The sequence below is a fragment of the Rhamphochromis sp. 'chilingali' genome (genome assembly GCF_963969265.1).
Source record: "Rhamphochromis sp. 'chilingali' genome assembly, chromosome: 9".
NCBI lineage: Eukaryota > Metazoa > Chordata > Actinopteri > Cichliformes > Cichlidae > Rhamphochromis > Rhamphochromis sp. 'chilingali'.
In genome coordinates, this window is record NC_137936.1 from 21,767,011 (window position 1) to 21,779,806 (window position 12,796).

Sequence of the window (12,796 nt, forward strand, 5' to 3'; positions counted from 1 at the left end):
CCTTCACTGAGTGTTAAAACTATAAAATAATCTCGACACAAGGTCATTTGGGATGAGAAAGTAGAGGCTGAAAAAAGCAAAAAACAAGGGGAATGACTCGGGAATAAACTTTTAATCCCTAAAACATCATTCATGGTACCACGAGGAAGTGTTTTTAAAAGTTGCTTTTACAACTGAACTCTTAAAAAGCAAAATTAAACACACAAAAAAGACTCAGATTTTAACAGACTCAAAGGATATAGATGTCCACGAGCGTTGGAGGACGTGGGGCTTTAATTTGTAGAATTAGGTCGGCCTTTTTTTATTAATTCAGAGTATAAGCTACAGAGAATCAATGAATGGATAGTATGTTGTGAAGCTACGCTGTGCTCCTGTGACTCTAAAGCAGCGCTGCGCCTTTAAATATGTGCGCTCCTCCCTCTCCTCAGTGACAAGCCCGCAGAGCCTCTTTAACGCATCCAGTGGAAATGACAAACCAGAGGCGCACCACGGGCCAAGCATGTCCAGTAATAACAATAAGCATGGGCTTTAGCATCATCGGCTCACCCGGCTCTCACATCCCGAGAGAGTAACGAGGTTCATTTGGGCCGTTTCGTCGCTCTGCGGACGCGTCAAAGTTGGAGCGAGCTCACCGAATGGACGGTCGATGGACTGGAGTCAAACCTCCGCTTCAATCGGACTGAAGGAAGGAGGGAAAGAAACCTCTGCATGTTCAAGTTTCCTGCTCCCACCGGAGGGGCATCGCTGCGTGTGTGTTGGATGTGTGTGCGCGCGTGTGGAAGTGTGTGTTGGGTGCGTTGCGCCCTCAGGAACAGCGGCAGGAGCAGCGGTGGCGTTGGTGGTGGTGGCCGCGGGAAGGGAAGTTTAGCGCCGTGATTTTTTTTTTCTTTTTTTTTCTTTTCCTTTCCTCTGTTCTGTTGTGTTGTTCTCATGTCACAGCAGGCGACGGGAGGATTAACGTTTCACTGATGAGAATTAATCACTCGTGGGGATGCTCTGTGATCGTGACTATGACGATGATGTCGAGTAAGAGCGTGGAGTGGCTGCAGGAGGAGCTGGAGTCCGGGGCCAGCTCTCTGCTGTTGCTGGACTGCAGACCCCATGAGCTGTACGAGTCCTCGCACATCGAGTCGGCCATCAACCTGGCCATCCCGGGCCTCATGCTCCGGAGACTGAAAAAGGGGAACCTCCCCATTCGCTCCATCATCCCCAACAACGAGGACAAGGAGAAATTTGTAAAGAGGTGCAAGACGGACGTGGTGGTGCTGTACGACGAGGCGACCTCGGAGCGGCAGGAGTCCGGGCTGGGAAGCTCCGTGCTTGGGCTGCTCCTGCAGAAGCTCCGGGACGACGGGTGCAAGGCTTTTTATCTAGAGGGTAAGATCAGATTGCTTTGAATCTAGAGGTTTTGTTTGGGTTGTGGTGCATTGGTGCCTTTTAATTCATAAAACTCTCACACTACTTCCTCTCAAAGTGGACTGCAGTAAATTGCTTGAATTTCGCTCTGATTTGATTAACTTAGACAGTCCCAGATGAACTGGACTAGTGTTGTTGTAGTGTCACTCACTGCAATTAATGGGAAAGAAAGCGAGTGTAAATCACACTGATTTATCAGACCTGGGATGCTGCACTTAAACGCCGCACTAAGTGAATTTGGTGTTTTGGGGGGTCGTGGCACGCCTGGAACAGATTGTCTTTTAAGGCAGATTTTATCTGGTGGAGTCACATAGCTAAGCTTGAACAAGCCACTCCTATCAGTAGCTTATAAAACATTATTGCATCGATAAAGTGTTTGTAGGGGGGATTTGAAGGAGGGTTAAAATGTGGCGCCACTTCAGATAAATCCAGCTGTTCTCATCTGTCCACACACACACACACACACACACACACACACACACACACACACACACACACACACACACACACACACACACACACAGAGTTGATGAACACTGAATGAGTTCCGCATATTAAAATAAAGTGTCACTGTTACAAAATCAGGCGGTGTGTAACAAATCGGATCCAGTGTCAGAATGAAGTAGCTGTTCGACAGATGTTTCCTGCTTCCGACCAAAATCGTCGCTTTTATTTTTACTTATTTATTGATTGATTCGCAAAGCGTGGAAATTATTTAGGAAGAAGAAAAGCGTCAACAACGCCTCGTAATTTCATCGAGTGCTTTAAAAAAAGAAAGAAGAAGCAGTTTCAAATGCGGCGTGTTTTCAATTAAACGCTGCAAGTACACGCCCCGCCATATTGAGCTCCTTCAGGAAAAGACGAGCGGTTTTTTTTTTTTCATGAATGAACACTGAAACCAGGACACGACGACGGGCTACGAAAAATCCCACAGAAAAAAGCCGACATTGTTTAAAAAAAAGACAGTTGAAAGGCGATGAAATGAGGTGTTATAACCATAGCAGAGAGGTATTTAACCACGAGAAAATAGAAATCTTTGACGGGAGTCACGAGCCTCGAGCTGCCATTCACAAAAAGTCCGCTGAGCTGTGTAGTGTTGTAGCTGACTGTCCTGCTCAGCTTTTCTCAATGGAGCCACATCTGTCTACACTGTTCCCCCCTCTCTCTCAGACTGACGTAAATACCAACTTATTATAATTTATCTGTCACGGGTGTGTGTGAAAATATGCCGTGGATCTAATAAAAGCGTTTTTACACACGTAGAATATCACGTGCAATTCAAAGTTTAATACCGCCTCTGATATCTGAAGCAACTGTAATAAAAAAAAAAAGAGTGAAGAGATTTTCGTCATTTGGCCAATTTTAGCACCAAATTTTTCTCAGATTATTTGGACTCAGTGTTAATTTCTTCATATCCAGGCTCATGTTAAATGACTCATACCTCCTGCCTTTGGTTATGCACAAGTTTTAAACCCCCCTCCTCTCCTCCCAGTGAAATTGCTTTCTTGGCTTTATACTAACATGTTTTGTTTTTGCTTGTTTTTCCTTTGTCTTCATCATGCTCCAGGAGGCTTCAACAAGTTCCAGTCAGAGTACCCAGAGCACTGCGAGATCAATTTGGACTGCTCCTGTCCCAGCAGCTCCCCACCAGCCTCCGTCCTCGGTCTCGGAGGGCTCCGCATCAGCTCCGACTGCTCAGATGGGGAATCGGACCGCGAGCCGGGCAGCGCCACAGAGTCGGAGGGCAGTCCGCTCCCCAACAACCAGCCAGCGTTCCCCGTCCAGATCCTGCCCTACCTTTACCTGGGCTGTGCCAAAGACTCCGCCAACCTGGATGTGCTCAGCAAGTACAATATCAAGTACATCCTGAACGTGACGCCCAACCTGCCCAACATGTTTGAACACGAAGGGGACTTCAAGTACAAACAGATTCCCATCTCCGATCACTGGAGCCAAAACCTCTCTCAGTTTTTCCCTGAGGCCATTTCTTTCATAGGTGAGTGGAGAATGCTGTGCAGTTGTCTCAGATATCCGTCAGGTTATTTTAGACAAATGTGTTTTTGGGTCAGGGCAGGGATCTGAAGAAGTTAAATTCATTATCAATCAGTGTGCTGGTTGGGCCCAATGTCTCATATTTAAGAGGCATGTTTTGTCAATCACAGTCCAAAATCCTCATATTAGATTGTATAATAAATTAGAGCCAAAAAACAAAGCACTGTATGAAAGTATGTCAATGGATGAATGTGAAAAAGAAAGAAAAAACAAAACAAAACAGGGCTTTAAGTGCTCAATTAGAGTCACAGAGTTACAAAAGTGCTATTTAAGTACTAGTCCATTTAGTGCCGTTATTATCTGCTCTATATTAGTCACTCTCGCTGCATTTATCCAAGATTTTAATCATAAGTCGTGCATATAAATAGCTTCTTTGGAAACAGTTTAAGATGGATGTTAGCGTGGTTTTGCTAAGCCTGCATTTCACCGTGATTGATAAAACAGGAATTTAAAATCGTAGAATGAAAAGGCAACTCTGTGAATAAAACATGGAAATGGATTCTTTGAGAATGAGGTCACGCAGAAGAGTTCTCATCTCGTCCCATTTTCAGTGTTTCCCATCATTCCCGTCATTCCTTCTCACTTAATTTTTAGAGAATGAGTGAATTCCCTCGCCGATGAGTCAGTGCTAAAGTCTTCATGCATGTCTTAGATTGTCCAGACCACCGACTCTACCCCCCGCCCCTTTTGTTTTCCTTTAGAGTAATGATTCATTGTAGGTGGCAGGAAGTGAGACATATGCCAGAGCCAGAGGTCGTGGCAGATTTGGGTCACGCTGATGTTAAATGGAGCTGGCTGTAATAAGGAGGGATTACAGCAGATCTTTTTTTGTAAATAACGGGGTAATTATGGGTGAAGGAGATGCCGATATGACTTCACACTGCGCTGCTGAAAGTTGCAGTCCCTTAAATGCCTAAAATTATTGTTTGTACGTGCTTTTTCTTTTGTGAAAGCAAGAATGCAGATGGGGAGGGAGTTGAAGTTTCTTGCATAAATGAAAATCCTTACGTTACTGCACATGCAAAGAACGAGTAAAGTGACATAATCAGTTAAAGCCCGTTACTTATTCGACTTCCGAGGCTTCTCGAGTTGGTTTTTGACTCGTCGGGCAAGGATTTCTGCCCCTGTCTTCGTTGCGGAAAGCGAGCGCACATCACATATAAATTTAATTTTGCATCGCCTTGGCAGCCTGAGCTCATGAGCCGACTGACCCCAATCCTACAACAAGAGAGAGACGTTGGCAGCGAGAGATGAAAGAGAGAGGGAGAAAAGAAAGGAAGGAACGGAGCACTTAACTCTCACTCTAATGGCCTGTAGAGATGCGAGTGCAAGGGCTCGAAACTGATAGGTGGATGGATGTAACCAGTTAATAATGTAAGATGCTTTTTCTGTTCAGGTTTTCCTACAGACCGAGAGCTAGAAAGCAGAATGAAAAATTACACTTTGCCGTCAGCGACAGAGGTCACTCTGGATTGAAAATATAATAATCGCAATGAGGCACTTCTGATTTTTCATTCTGGTTGTTCTAGGCTCACATCTACAGCTCATTTAGACCGACCACATAATCTAGCATGTGGTCACTTGCTGTAGGAGTAAATCAGAGTACCGGGGGAAAACCACAGGGTGAATATGCGAGAAGTTAAGTCACGGCAGCGTTAAATGATAAAAGCCAGTCTCGTTTGCAAATGTTGGTCATTTAATGACTTAAAAGTACCTCAGAAAGTAACTCAGTTTTCATGATAGCCACAGATTACTGTTTGTCAGTTCTCGCTATGACCACGTGATGTTATTCAAAAGTTTCTCTGCAAATTAAAGCACTGTGGGGCCACTTCCACTGCAGTATGACCCAGTATCAGGCAGGTTTTTGTTACTTGCTGATCTAGTAGAAATAGTGCCAGCTGAGCATTTGAACCTTCTCAAGTCCCGGAGCTCTCCAGTTAGCGAAAGCCTGTCTGAGGTACACTTGCTTCACTCTTTTGCCTTCTTTTCATCCTCAGGCGACGAGCTCTTTGGAAAGTCTGCGTTATAATATATAGAGAAAAACTTTTCCTTCTGATTCATTGATCTTTTTAATTCCCAGTGTTGAGAATGAAACACGGTCAGTAGTCATGTCTCTCATTCATGTTCTCATCTCCTTGTTCCCTCCTTCCTCCTCAGACGAGGCGCGCTCCAAAAAGTGTGGCATACTGGTCCACTGCCTGGCCGGGATCAGCCGCTCCGTCACCGTCACCGTGGCTTACCTGATGCAGAAGCTCAACCTGTCGCTCAATGACGCCTACGACTTTGTGAAGCGGAAAAAGTCAAACATTTCCCCGAACTTCAACTTCATGGGCCAGCTCCTTGACTTTGAGCGGACGCTAGGTCTCAACAGCCCCTGTGACAACCACTCGAACTCGCCGACGCACGACCAGCTCTTCTTCACCACCCCGACCAATCACAACGTGTTTCAACTGGACACCCTAGAATCCACATGAAAATGAGAGTCTCAGTTTCATGTGGATTGCCCCCATTGCAACTTACGAGGATTTGGGGTGGGGGGCATGGTGGTATGGTTACCATGTCTGCAAGTGGCTGCACTGCAGGAGAGCAGAGTTTTAATGAATGTTTTAGCCTCTTGAGGCTCGTTGTCCGAGATCCTGACCATGGAGCAGCGTTGACGTGTCAGGAGGAGTCATGGATGCCACGTTAAAGGGTTTTGGGGGGGTTTTCAACCCAGAGAAGGATGCTGTGGGTTAACAAAGCTGTTCTCCCTTAACAGCTTGTAAACGAAGAATGAGGGAGGTTTAACTTGACTGAGAAACTAAATGATTGCAGCAGGACAGAAAGCTTAATACAAAGATAGGAACACGGAAAATCTTTAGCGCTTGATTTATAAGATGACTGCATCCTCCTTGTCTCGGCTCTCGAGCCGAGGTGACTGGTGCCAAGTGGAAAAGCTGGGATTTACTCATAGGAAATCTCACTCTACTGAATGTAGAGTTTTTAAAAACCAAGGAATTAACTCTCACACACACACACGATATAAACACAGTATGTATGTTTGTACTGTATGTATGTTAACGTACATAGCAGAAAATGTATGGGCAGTCCTTAACAAATTCAGTATGTCTATATGCATTTTTGTATATTTTCTATGTACATTTACGCACAGATCTATACCTTATATATAAATATATTTATCTCAAGCCATATAAATAATGGCTTAAGAGATTGTAAAATTAAAGTGGAATGGGTTTTTAGATGGTCTTTTTTTTTAAGTTTTGTTTTTTCTTTAGGTTTATGACCTAATGCAGTTTGCACAGTGGTGTAGCCATTGACTTTGTTGGCCTGTGCTGGAAGCAGTCAGATAAAGAGACATTCAGAGAAGAGGAGCGGAGAGGTCAGTCCCAGGCTGCGACGAGTCCTGACAGCTGCACAGCTCAGCGGGGAGGGAGCAAAAACTGGGCCCTGAGCAGAGGAGCAGGGATAGGGGTTAAAACAAGCAGCAGGCTGGAAGTAGGAATTGATTCACGGCTGGAGATGGGAGAAATTACTCCTGCGTGTTTGACACTTGGCCAACTGTTTTCGAGCGCATTTCCCAGTTCCTTCTTCCTTCCCTATATGACTGTTCATCCAGTTGTTTCAGTCAGCTGTTCTGAAGATTTTAATCATTTGTTTCGTTTCGGTCAAAAAGTCAGTTTCGGTCAAAGTTCCTCAGTTATTGATTTCATCAACACAGTTGTTCCACCAGCACGTTTTGCCAAAAAGGGTTACTCGGTTAGAGGTTACGGATCAGGGACAGGAAGTCAGTATTAACATTTCTGGGTCACTGAGGTACTTTTTGGGCAGATCAAATGTATAACCTGCACCCCAAAGTTTTGTTGGCCTATGTTAGCTTCTTGTGTGTTTCAGGACCGAGGGTGGGGGGTCGGGTCGGGGCTTTACTTTGGTCTTTGTGTTTGGATTCTGGTCTGGTTGACTGGGACTGGCTTCCGCTAGACTTCACTTACTTCAGCAGTTTCACGTCCCTTAACAGCGTTGGAGGAAATTGAGAGGAAAGGTCTTTCTAAAAACTAAAAAAAGAAGGGATCACTCGTTTTGTCAAAGAAAGCTTTGTCTGAGTTGATTCACCCTTAAGCCTTGGGTATATTATTATATGAAAGCTATATTAAACACAAATGAATATTAAACAGATCTTTATTATTTTGTATACCAGAGCATGCTGTGGTGCCGTATGCTCTCTAACAGTAGACTCAACCACAGGCTGGACGTTACTTTACCAGGTGGAAAGACAAATAATGAGGACCGTTTTATTTAACTGCTGTTGCTGCTGAACGCAGTGGCACACAGCATGTAGTCAAAGCGTTTTCTGAGACAGCGTCCACATCTGTAGCGCTTCAGCAAACCCGCAGTGATTTTTGAGAAAGACTCCAAACAACACCACGCTAATTGGACTTCTAGGTACACTGGGCCTCATGAAAGAACATTTTCTTCTTCGTCTTCTTCGTGCGCGGACGTGTTATAATTGCACAGCTGAGCCTTGTGAACACCACCTGTTAATCAGAAAGTCTGCTCCTTAAAGTTGAAACCCCCAAAGTTTACTTTTCTGTTCCAGCTTTCATGCTCAAAAATGTTCCTAGCAGAGGGTCACGCTGCGGAGATTAAAGTCTTGCTGCCGGAAATCAGCAGACAAAAAAACAACAAATATAGCAATGTCCGTAATTACAATCCCTGAGAAAAAAGAAGAGAAATAACCTGCTATTTGCAGCTGTAATCAGAGAGCTGTATGCTCCCAAAAAAACAAAAACACCCTGCTAAAGCAAAGCAGTCCAGGTGGTGTTCTGTGCCAGGTGTAGCAGGGGATATGTTTAGCTCGACAGGGACCAGTATAAAGATGCTGAGGCAGCTGTTGTTAGGAAACAGTGACCCCAAAAAGCTGGAGGTCATGTTCACTGCTTGCTCATGTATTGAACAGAAGTCTGATTTTACAAAATTGGAAATGTTGTGAAACCTCACAACCTGCAAACAGGTTGTTTTTCATATACTAGTGAATATGAAAAGATGAATACCGTGGAGATATGTGTCCAGCTTTAGGGCTAAGTGGTAGATGCTGAGGTTTGCTATCGATAGAGCACGCTGTCGGGTTAGAGTTAGAGATCTCCTCATACAAGGCGGTTTTTGCACGAGGTCCAGTGTTCACAGCAAACTGCGTATTCAAAGTCGGGATGTGGACGTTTGTCTAAACAGAAACCACGAACGGTGTTTTCTGCGAGCACAGCAGGGGAATCTGAAGAGGGTTGGTTTTAGCTGGCCTTATATAATCTTTCTAACTTGTTTCTAATGCTGACTGTTCAATACTCTTTGTATCTCACTTTGGAAAAAAGAATTGTGTGGAAAGAAGAAGAAAAGGTTTGTTATCTGTTATTGGAATAAGAGCACGGTAATAACAGAGTACAAGCTGTCTTTTTGCCGTAACGGGTCACACGAGGTCCTCTTTGTTACTCTGCAATATATCAAAACACCTTTTTTTGCAGTATTTTGTAGATCCAAGACCTCAACATTTTTAAATTCTCTTCTTTTTGTACTATATCTATTCTATATAATTCCACAAGATCCAGCTCGATTTATGGCTTATGGACTGAAGTAACATTTCTCCTGGGGTGTACAAAATATAGGGCCAGTGTGTCCAGTGCAAACCTGAAAGACTTGCAGATTTAAAGACACACACACACACACATACACAGACTGCTCCACACAGACAGAGCTGTGGTTCAGCATGCCAGTTATGTTTCACAATAGGCCCTTACGCCAACCTGGCTTGAATAATTACAGTGATTAAGGTGTTTTTCCTTCTTGGTTTTGATATAATGTGCTCTATGCTATTCCTGTGGCCTTTCAATATGAATATACTTTATATATATATATATATGAGTTTATATGCAAAAGTTCCTCTCCTGGTATAGCATCAGAGATGAGAATACTACCACCATGCTTGAATGGACTTTCCTTGTCTGGAGTCATATCCCACATAGAATAGGAAAAACACAGAGGACTTGATCACTTGCACCCTGGGATTGAAATATATTTCAGAACAGAGCTTTTCTATTTAAAAAGAAACAATTGACTTCAAGCTGCTTTCTTGTGATTTTTTTCTTTCTTTCTTTCTTTCGCGTGCGTGCGTGTGTCTTTGTAACAATGAAAGAGAAATTAAGTGTTTTTCTCTGTTTGTAAATTTGCCAGATCACGGGAACGGCCGTTTCTGTGTCCTTAAACTTGTAGCTACATCTTGGTGAAATTGTGCTCTGGAGAGAAAGGTGTGAATGAGCGAGAGGAGGCGAGGAGCGAGGCGTGAAATACAAAGCGAAAGAAAAAGTGAATGATTTAAAAATGTTACCTCAATGAGGAAATTTTCAGGGATTTTTTTGACAATGCATCTTGCATCGTGTTACAGCTTCAAAGTCACGTTGAATAGCTGTTTTGTATTGTGCTGTAAACAGTTTTTGTTTTGTTTTTTTTTAAAAAGATGCAATCTGTCTGTGTATAAAAAGAAGGGGCGTGTTAACTGGGGCAGTTTCACCTTTCTGTCAGTATATTGAATCAACACAAGACATGTTTATACCGCAAATAAATATTGAAATATTTTTTTTCTTTAACATGTTTCCTCTTTATTTCTGATCATCAAAAGTATATTAGAAATGACCTGTGAGTTACAGTGAATGAAGAACTAGGTCTATTTATTGTTCGCTTACACGGAACGTGTTGGTTTATTTTTGCACTAAGAAATTACTGATTACTGTTAGTAACTGGTTTAAATCTGAAGATTAAGACTTTTACCTTATACTCTACACCCTATCCGGTCGTTAAGTCTGACGTCACTGGCCGTGTCTGGGCCTAAACTCCGCTGCAGGTCCATATATCAAACGATCACTATGGCATTACTGAGAGTTGAAAAACTGTCTAAAGTCTTTCATCTTTAATAAAATGATCAGCGTTCTGCTCTACCAGGTGAAACAATTGAGTTTAACATCCAGGCATCCATGAAAACGGAATTTATGACATTTAATGGAGTTAGAAGTTAGCTTGCTAGCTTCTATCTAAATACAATATAGCATGTCCTGACTGCGGGGTTTTGTAAACAAATTAAAACGTACAGCTCTGTTATCACTTCCAACATAAATGAAGACAGAAAACTAAACAGCAGTGACGTTTGTAGGGTTACTGAAGTTTGGCTAGCTGGTATATAATGATGTGCTACGTGACCGCTAGCGACACAGCTATGTTAGCATAATATAAACAAGCTAACTTTTTTTCCACTCGATAAAAGTTAACGTGAGTGTTCTCGGTGGTCAGGAACAAATGTAATCGCATGGCAGGATGCTGTAAAAGGACCAAACTTCAGCCAGGAGAACAACTGAGATAATCCATCCACAATATGAGGTTAGTCATTCATATACTGCTGCATGGGCTGGGCTGTAGTTACATCCTAAGGTTTTAAAAACTGAGCTTAAATAAATGATTAGCGGTAATAAAAGCCGAGGGAGCTCAACAGTGATCACTGACTGTTTTAGGAACTTTTTGAGATTAAATAGAAGAAAATACAAAACATTAAACATGTTAACAACACAAAAGCCATATTAAACGCAGACTACTTTAGGCCCGGAAGTAGGATTCGTCACGTCATCACTTAACGGCCGAATACCTTATAAATTCAAATTCAAATTTTATTTGTCACATACACAGTCATACACAGTACGATATGCAGTGAAATGCTTAGACAACTGCTCCTGACCTAAAATAAAAGACTATGAATAGGATAGGAAATAAATATGAAAATTAAAATAAAGGGTAAATTTAACTAGGAAAGAATAAAATAAAATATAAAAATTAAAGTTAAAAATAAAATAACTGTACAACAAAATACATATATTACATATAAACTATATGTAATTTATAGAGACTGAACCTAATGTTTACATTTTAAAGGTTCAGTATCTAAATTACACAAATTAAATTAATCAGAAAATCATTTGAAACTGATATAAAGCCTATATTCATCATGAAAAAGACAAAAAGTTTTCTGACGTTTTTCATGATGGATTGATAAATAGTCAAAGAATAACATATAAATAGTTTGTTTATCCCAGAATTAGCAAAATTCCTGTGTTAAAGCAACCTGTAACAAATTAACTAAACTAAAATAGCTCAGTAAAATCTAATATTTAAAGTAAGTAAAAGCAGTTGAACCAAGAATTTTTCCTTTTTTTATAACGCAAAACATGGGAATGACCTTTATCAACTTGTCGTGATAACAGACAGAGTAAGGGTTTAAGGATTTTGAGGTCGAGTCGGATGACCAAGGGGTGATGACTGGTTCACAAAAGGTGACAAGCAATAAATGTTATTGTGCTTTGTTGGCAAAAGTGGTTAATACTTCCAATTTAGGGAACAGGAAAAGATTCATGTTAAAAGGTCAGCACTGTTCGAAGAATTCAAGATGAATGAGTTTTAAACCAAAGGTTTTTTGTTTGCTTTTTCATTTTTTAACAGCTATAAACCGCCAGTGATGAAATATTTCAACAGTCAGTGTTTTTAATCGTGCATTAGTGTTAAAAACAATTTGTCTTGAATGATTAGGGATTCATTAGTGAGCTTCGAAACAGCACTCTGGTAGGGCTTCCCAAATCACTACAACCAGTTTTCACTTTTGGGATGACAAATGCTACTCACATTCGTCTGAATCAAGATGTTTGATTTAAAACGAGACCGCAGCAACTGTTTGTTGTTTTTCTGTTTGTTGTTTTTAGTTTTGCTTTGCATAAGACTTCCCCTCATCTTCTTCCACAATTACGCAGACACACACAGACACACACGTACACAGACAAACAGGTTTGTGTTGTTCTTGTTGTTTCTTTGTGGTGGTTTTGGAGGTTTCCAGAAGCTGCGTATCCAGTTGCTTAACTGAAACTCTGCCACTTCCTTTTCCAAACACCGCTGTGTGTTTTATGTGCTGTAAAAATGAAATGTGTCTGCGTTTAACAAGAAAGACGAGAAACACTGAAGCCACTTCAACCACTTGAACAGTGTCTAGAGAAGGGATGTCAAACTCATTTTACACAATCGGCCACATACAGCCCACGTTGATCTTAAATGTTTTTTAGGGTTTTTTTGGGTTTTTTTACCATGGACTTGTTAGTATCTGAAAAACAGTAACTTTCTGGTCATTTGATTTTCTTTATCTGTTAGTTATATTCTTATATGTAGTATGAAGGGCAATGGGGGTGGGGAGTCTTTATTAACAGGAAAAGCTATAAAACCTATGAAACAGTACAGTTACATGCAGTTAAGAATT

The 12,796-nt window shown here is 41.7% G+C and overlaps 1 protein-coding gene across 1 annotated transcript; it reads left to right on the plus strand.

The window, feature by feature from the left end:
* Positions 1 to 228: 228 nt before the first annotated feature.
* On the plus strand, positions 229 to 8,113 carry dusp7 (dual specificity phosphatase 7). Its single transcript, XM_080891359.1, has 3 exons — positions 229 to 1,377; positions 2,984 to 3,412; positions 5,626 to 8,113. Exons 1-3 carry the CDS (start codon positions 969 to 971, stop codon positions 5,940 to 5,942), a joined length of 1,155 nt encoding a protein of 384 aa, XP_080747485.1. The 5' UTR covers positions 229 to 968; the 3' UTR covers positions 5,943 to 8,113.
* The last annotated feature ends 4,683 nt before the right edge of the window (positions 8,114 to 12,796 follow it).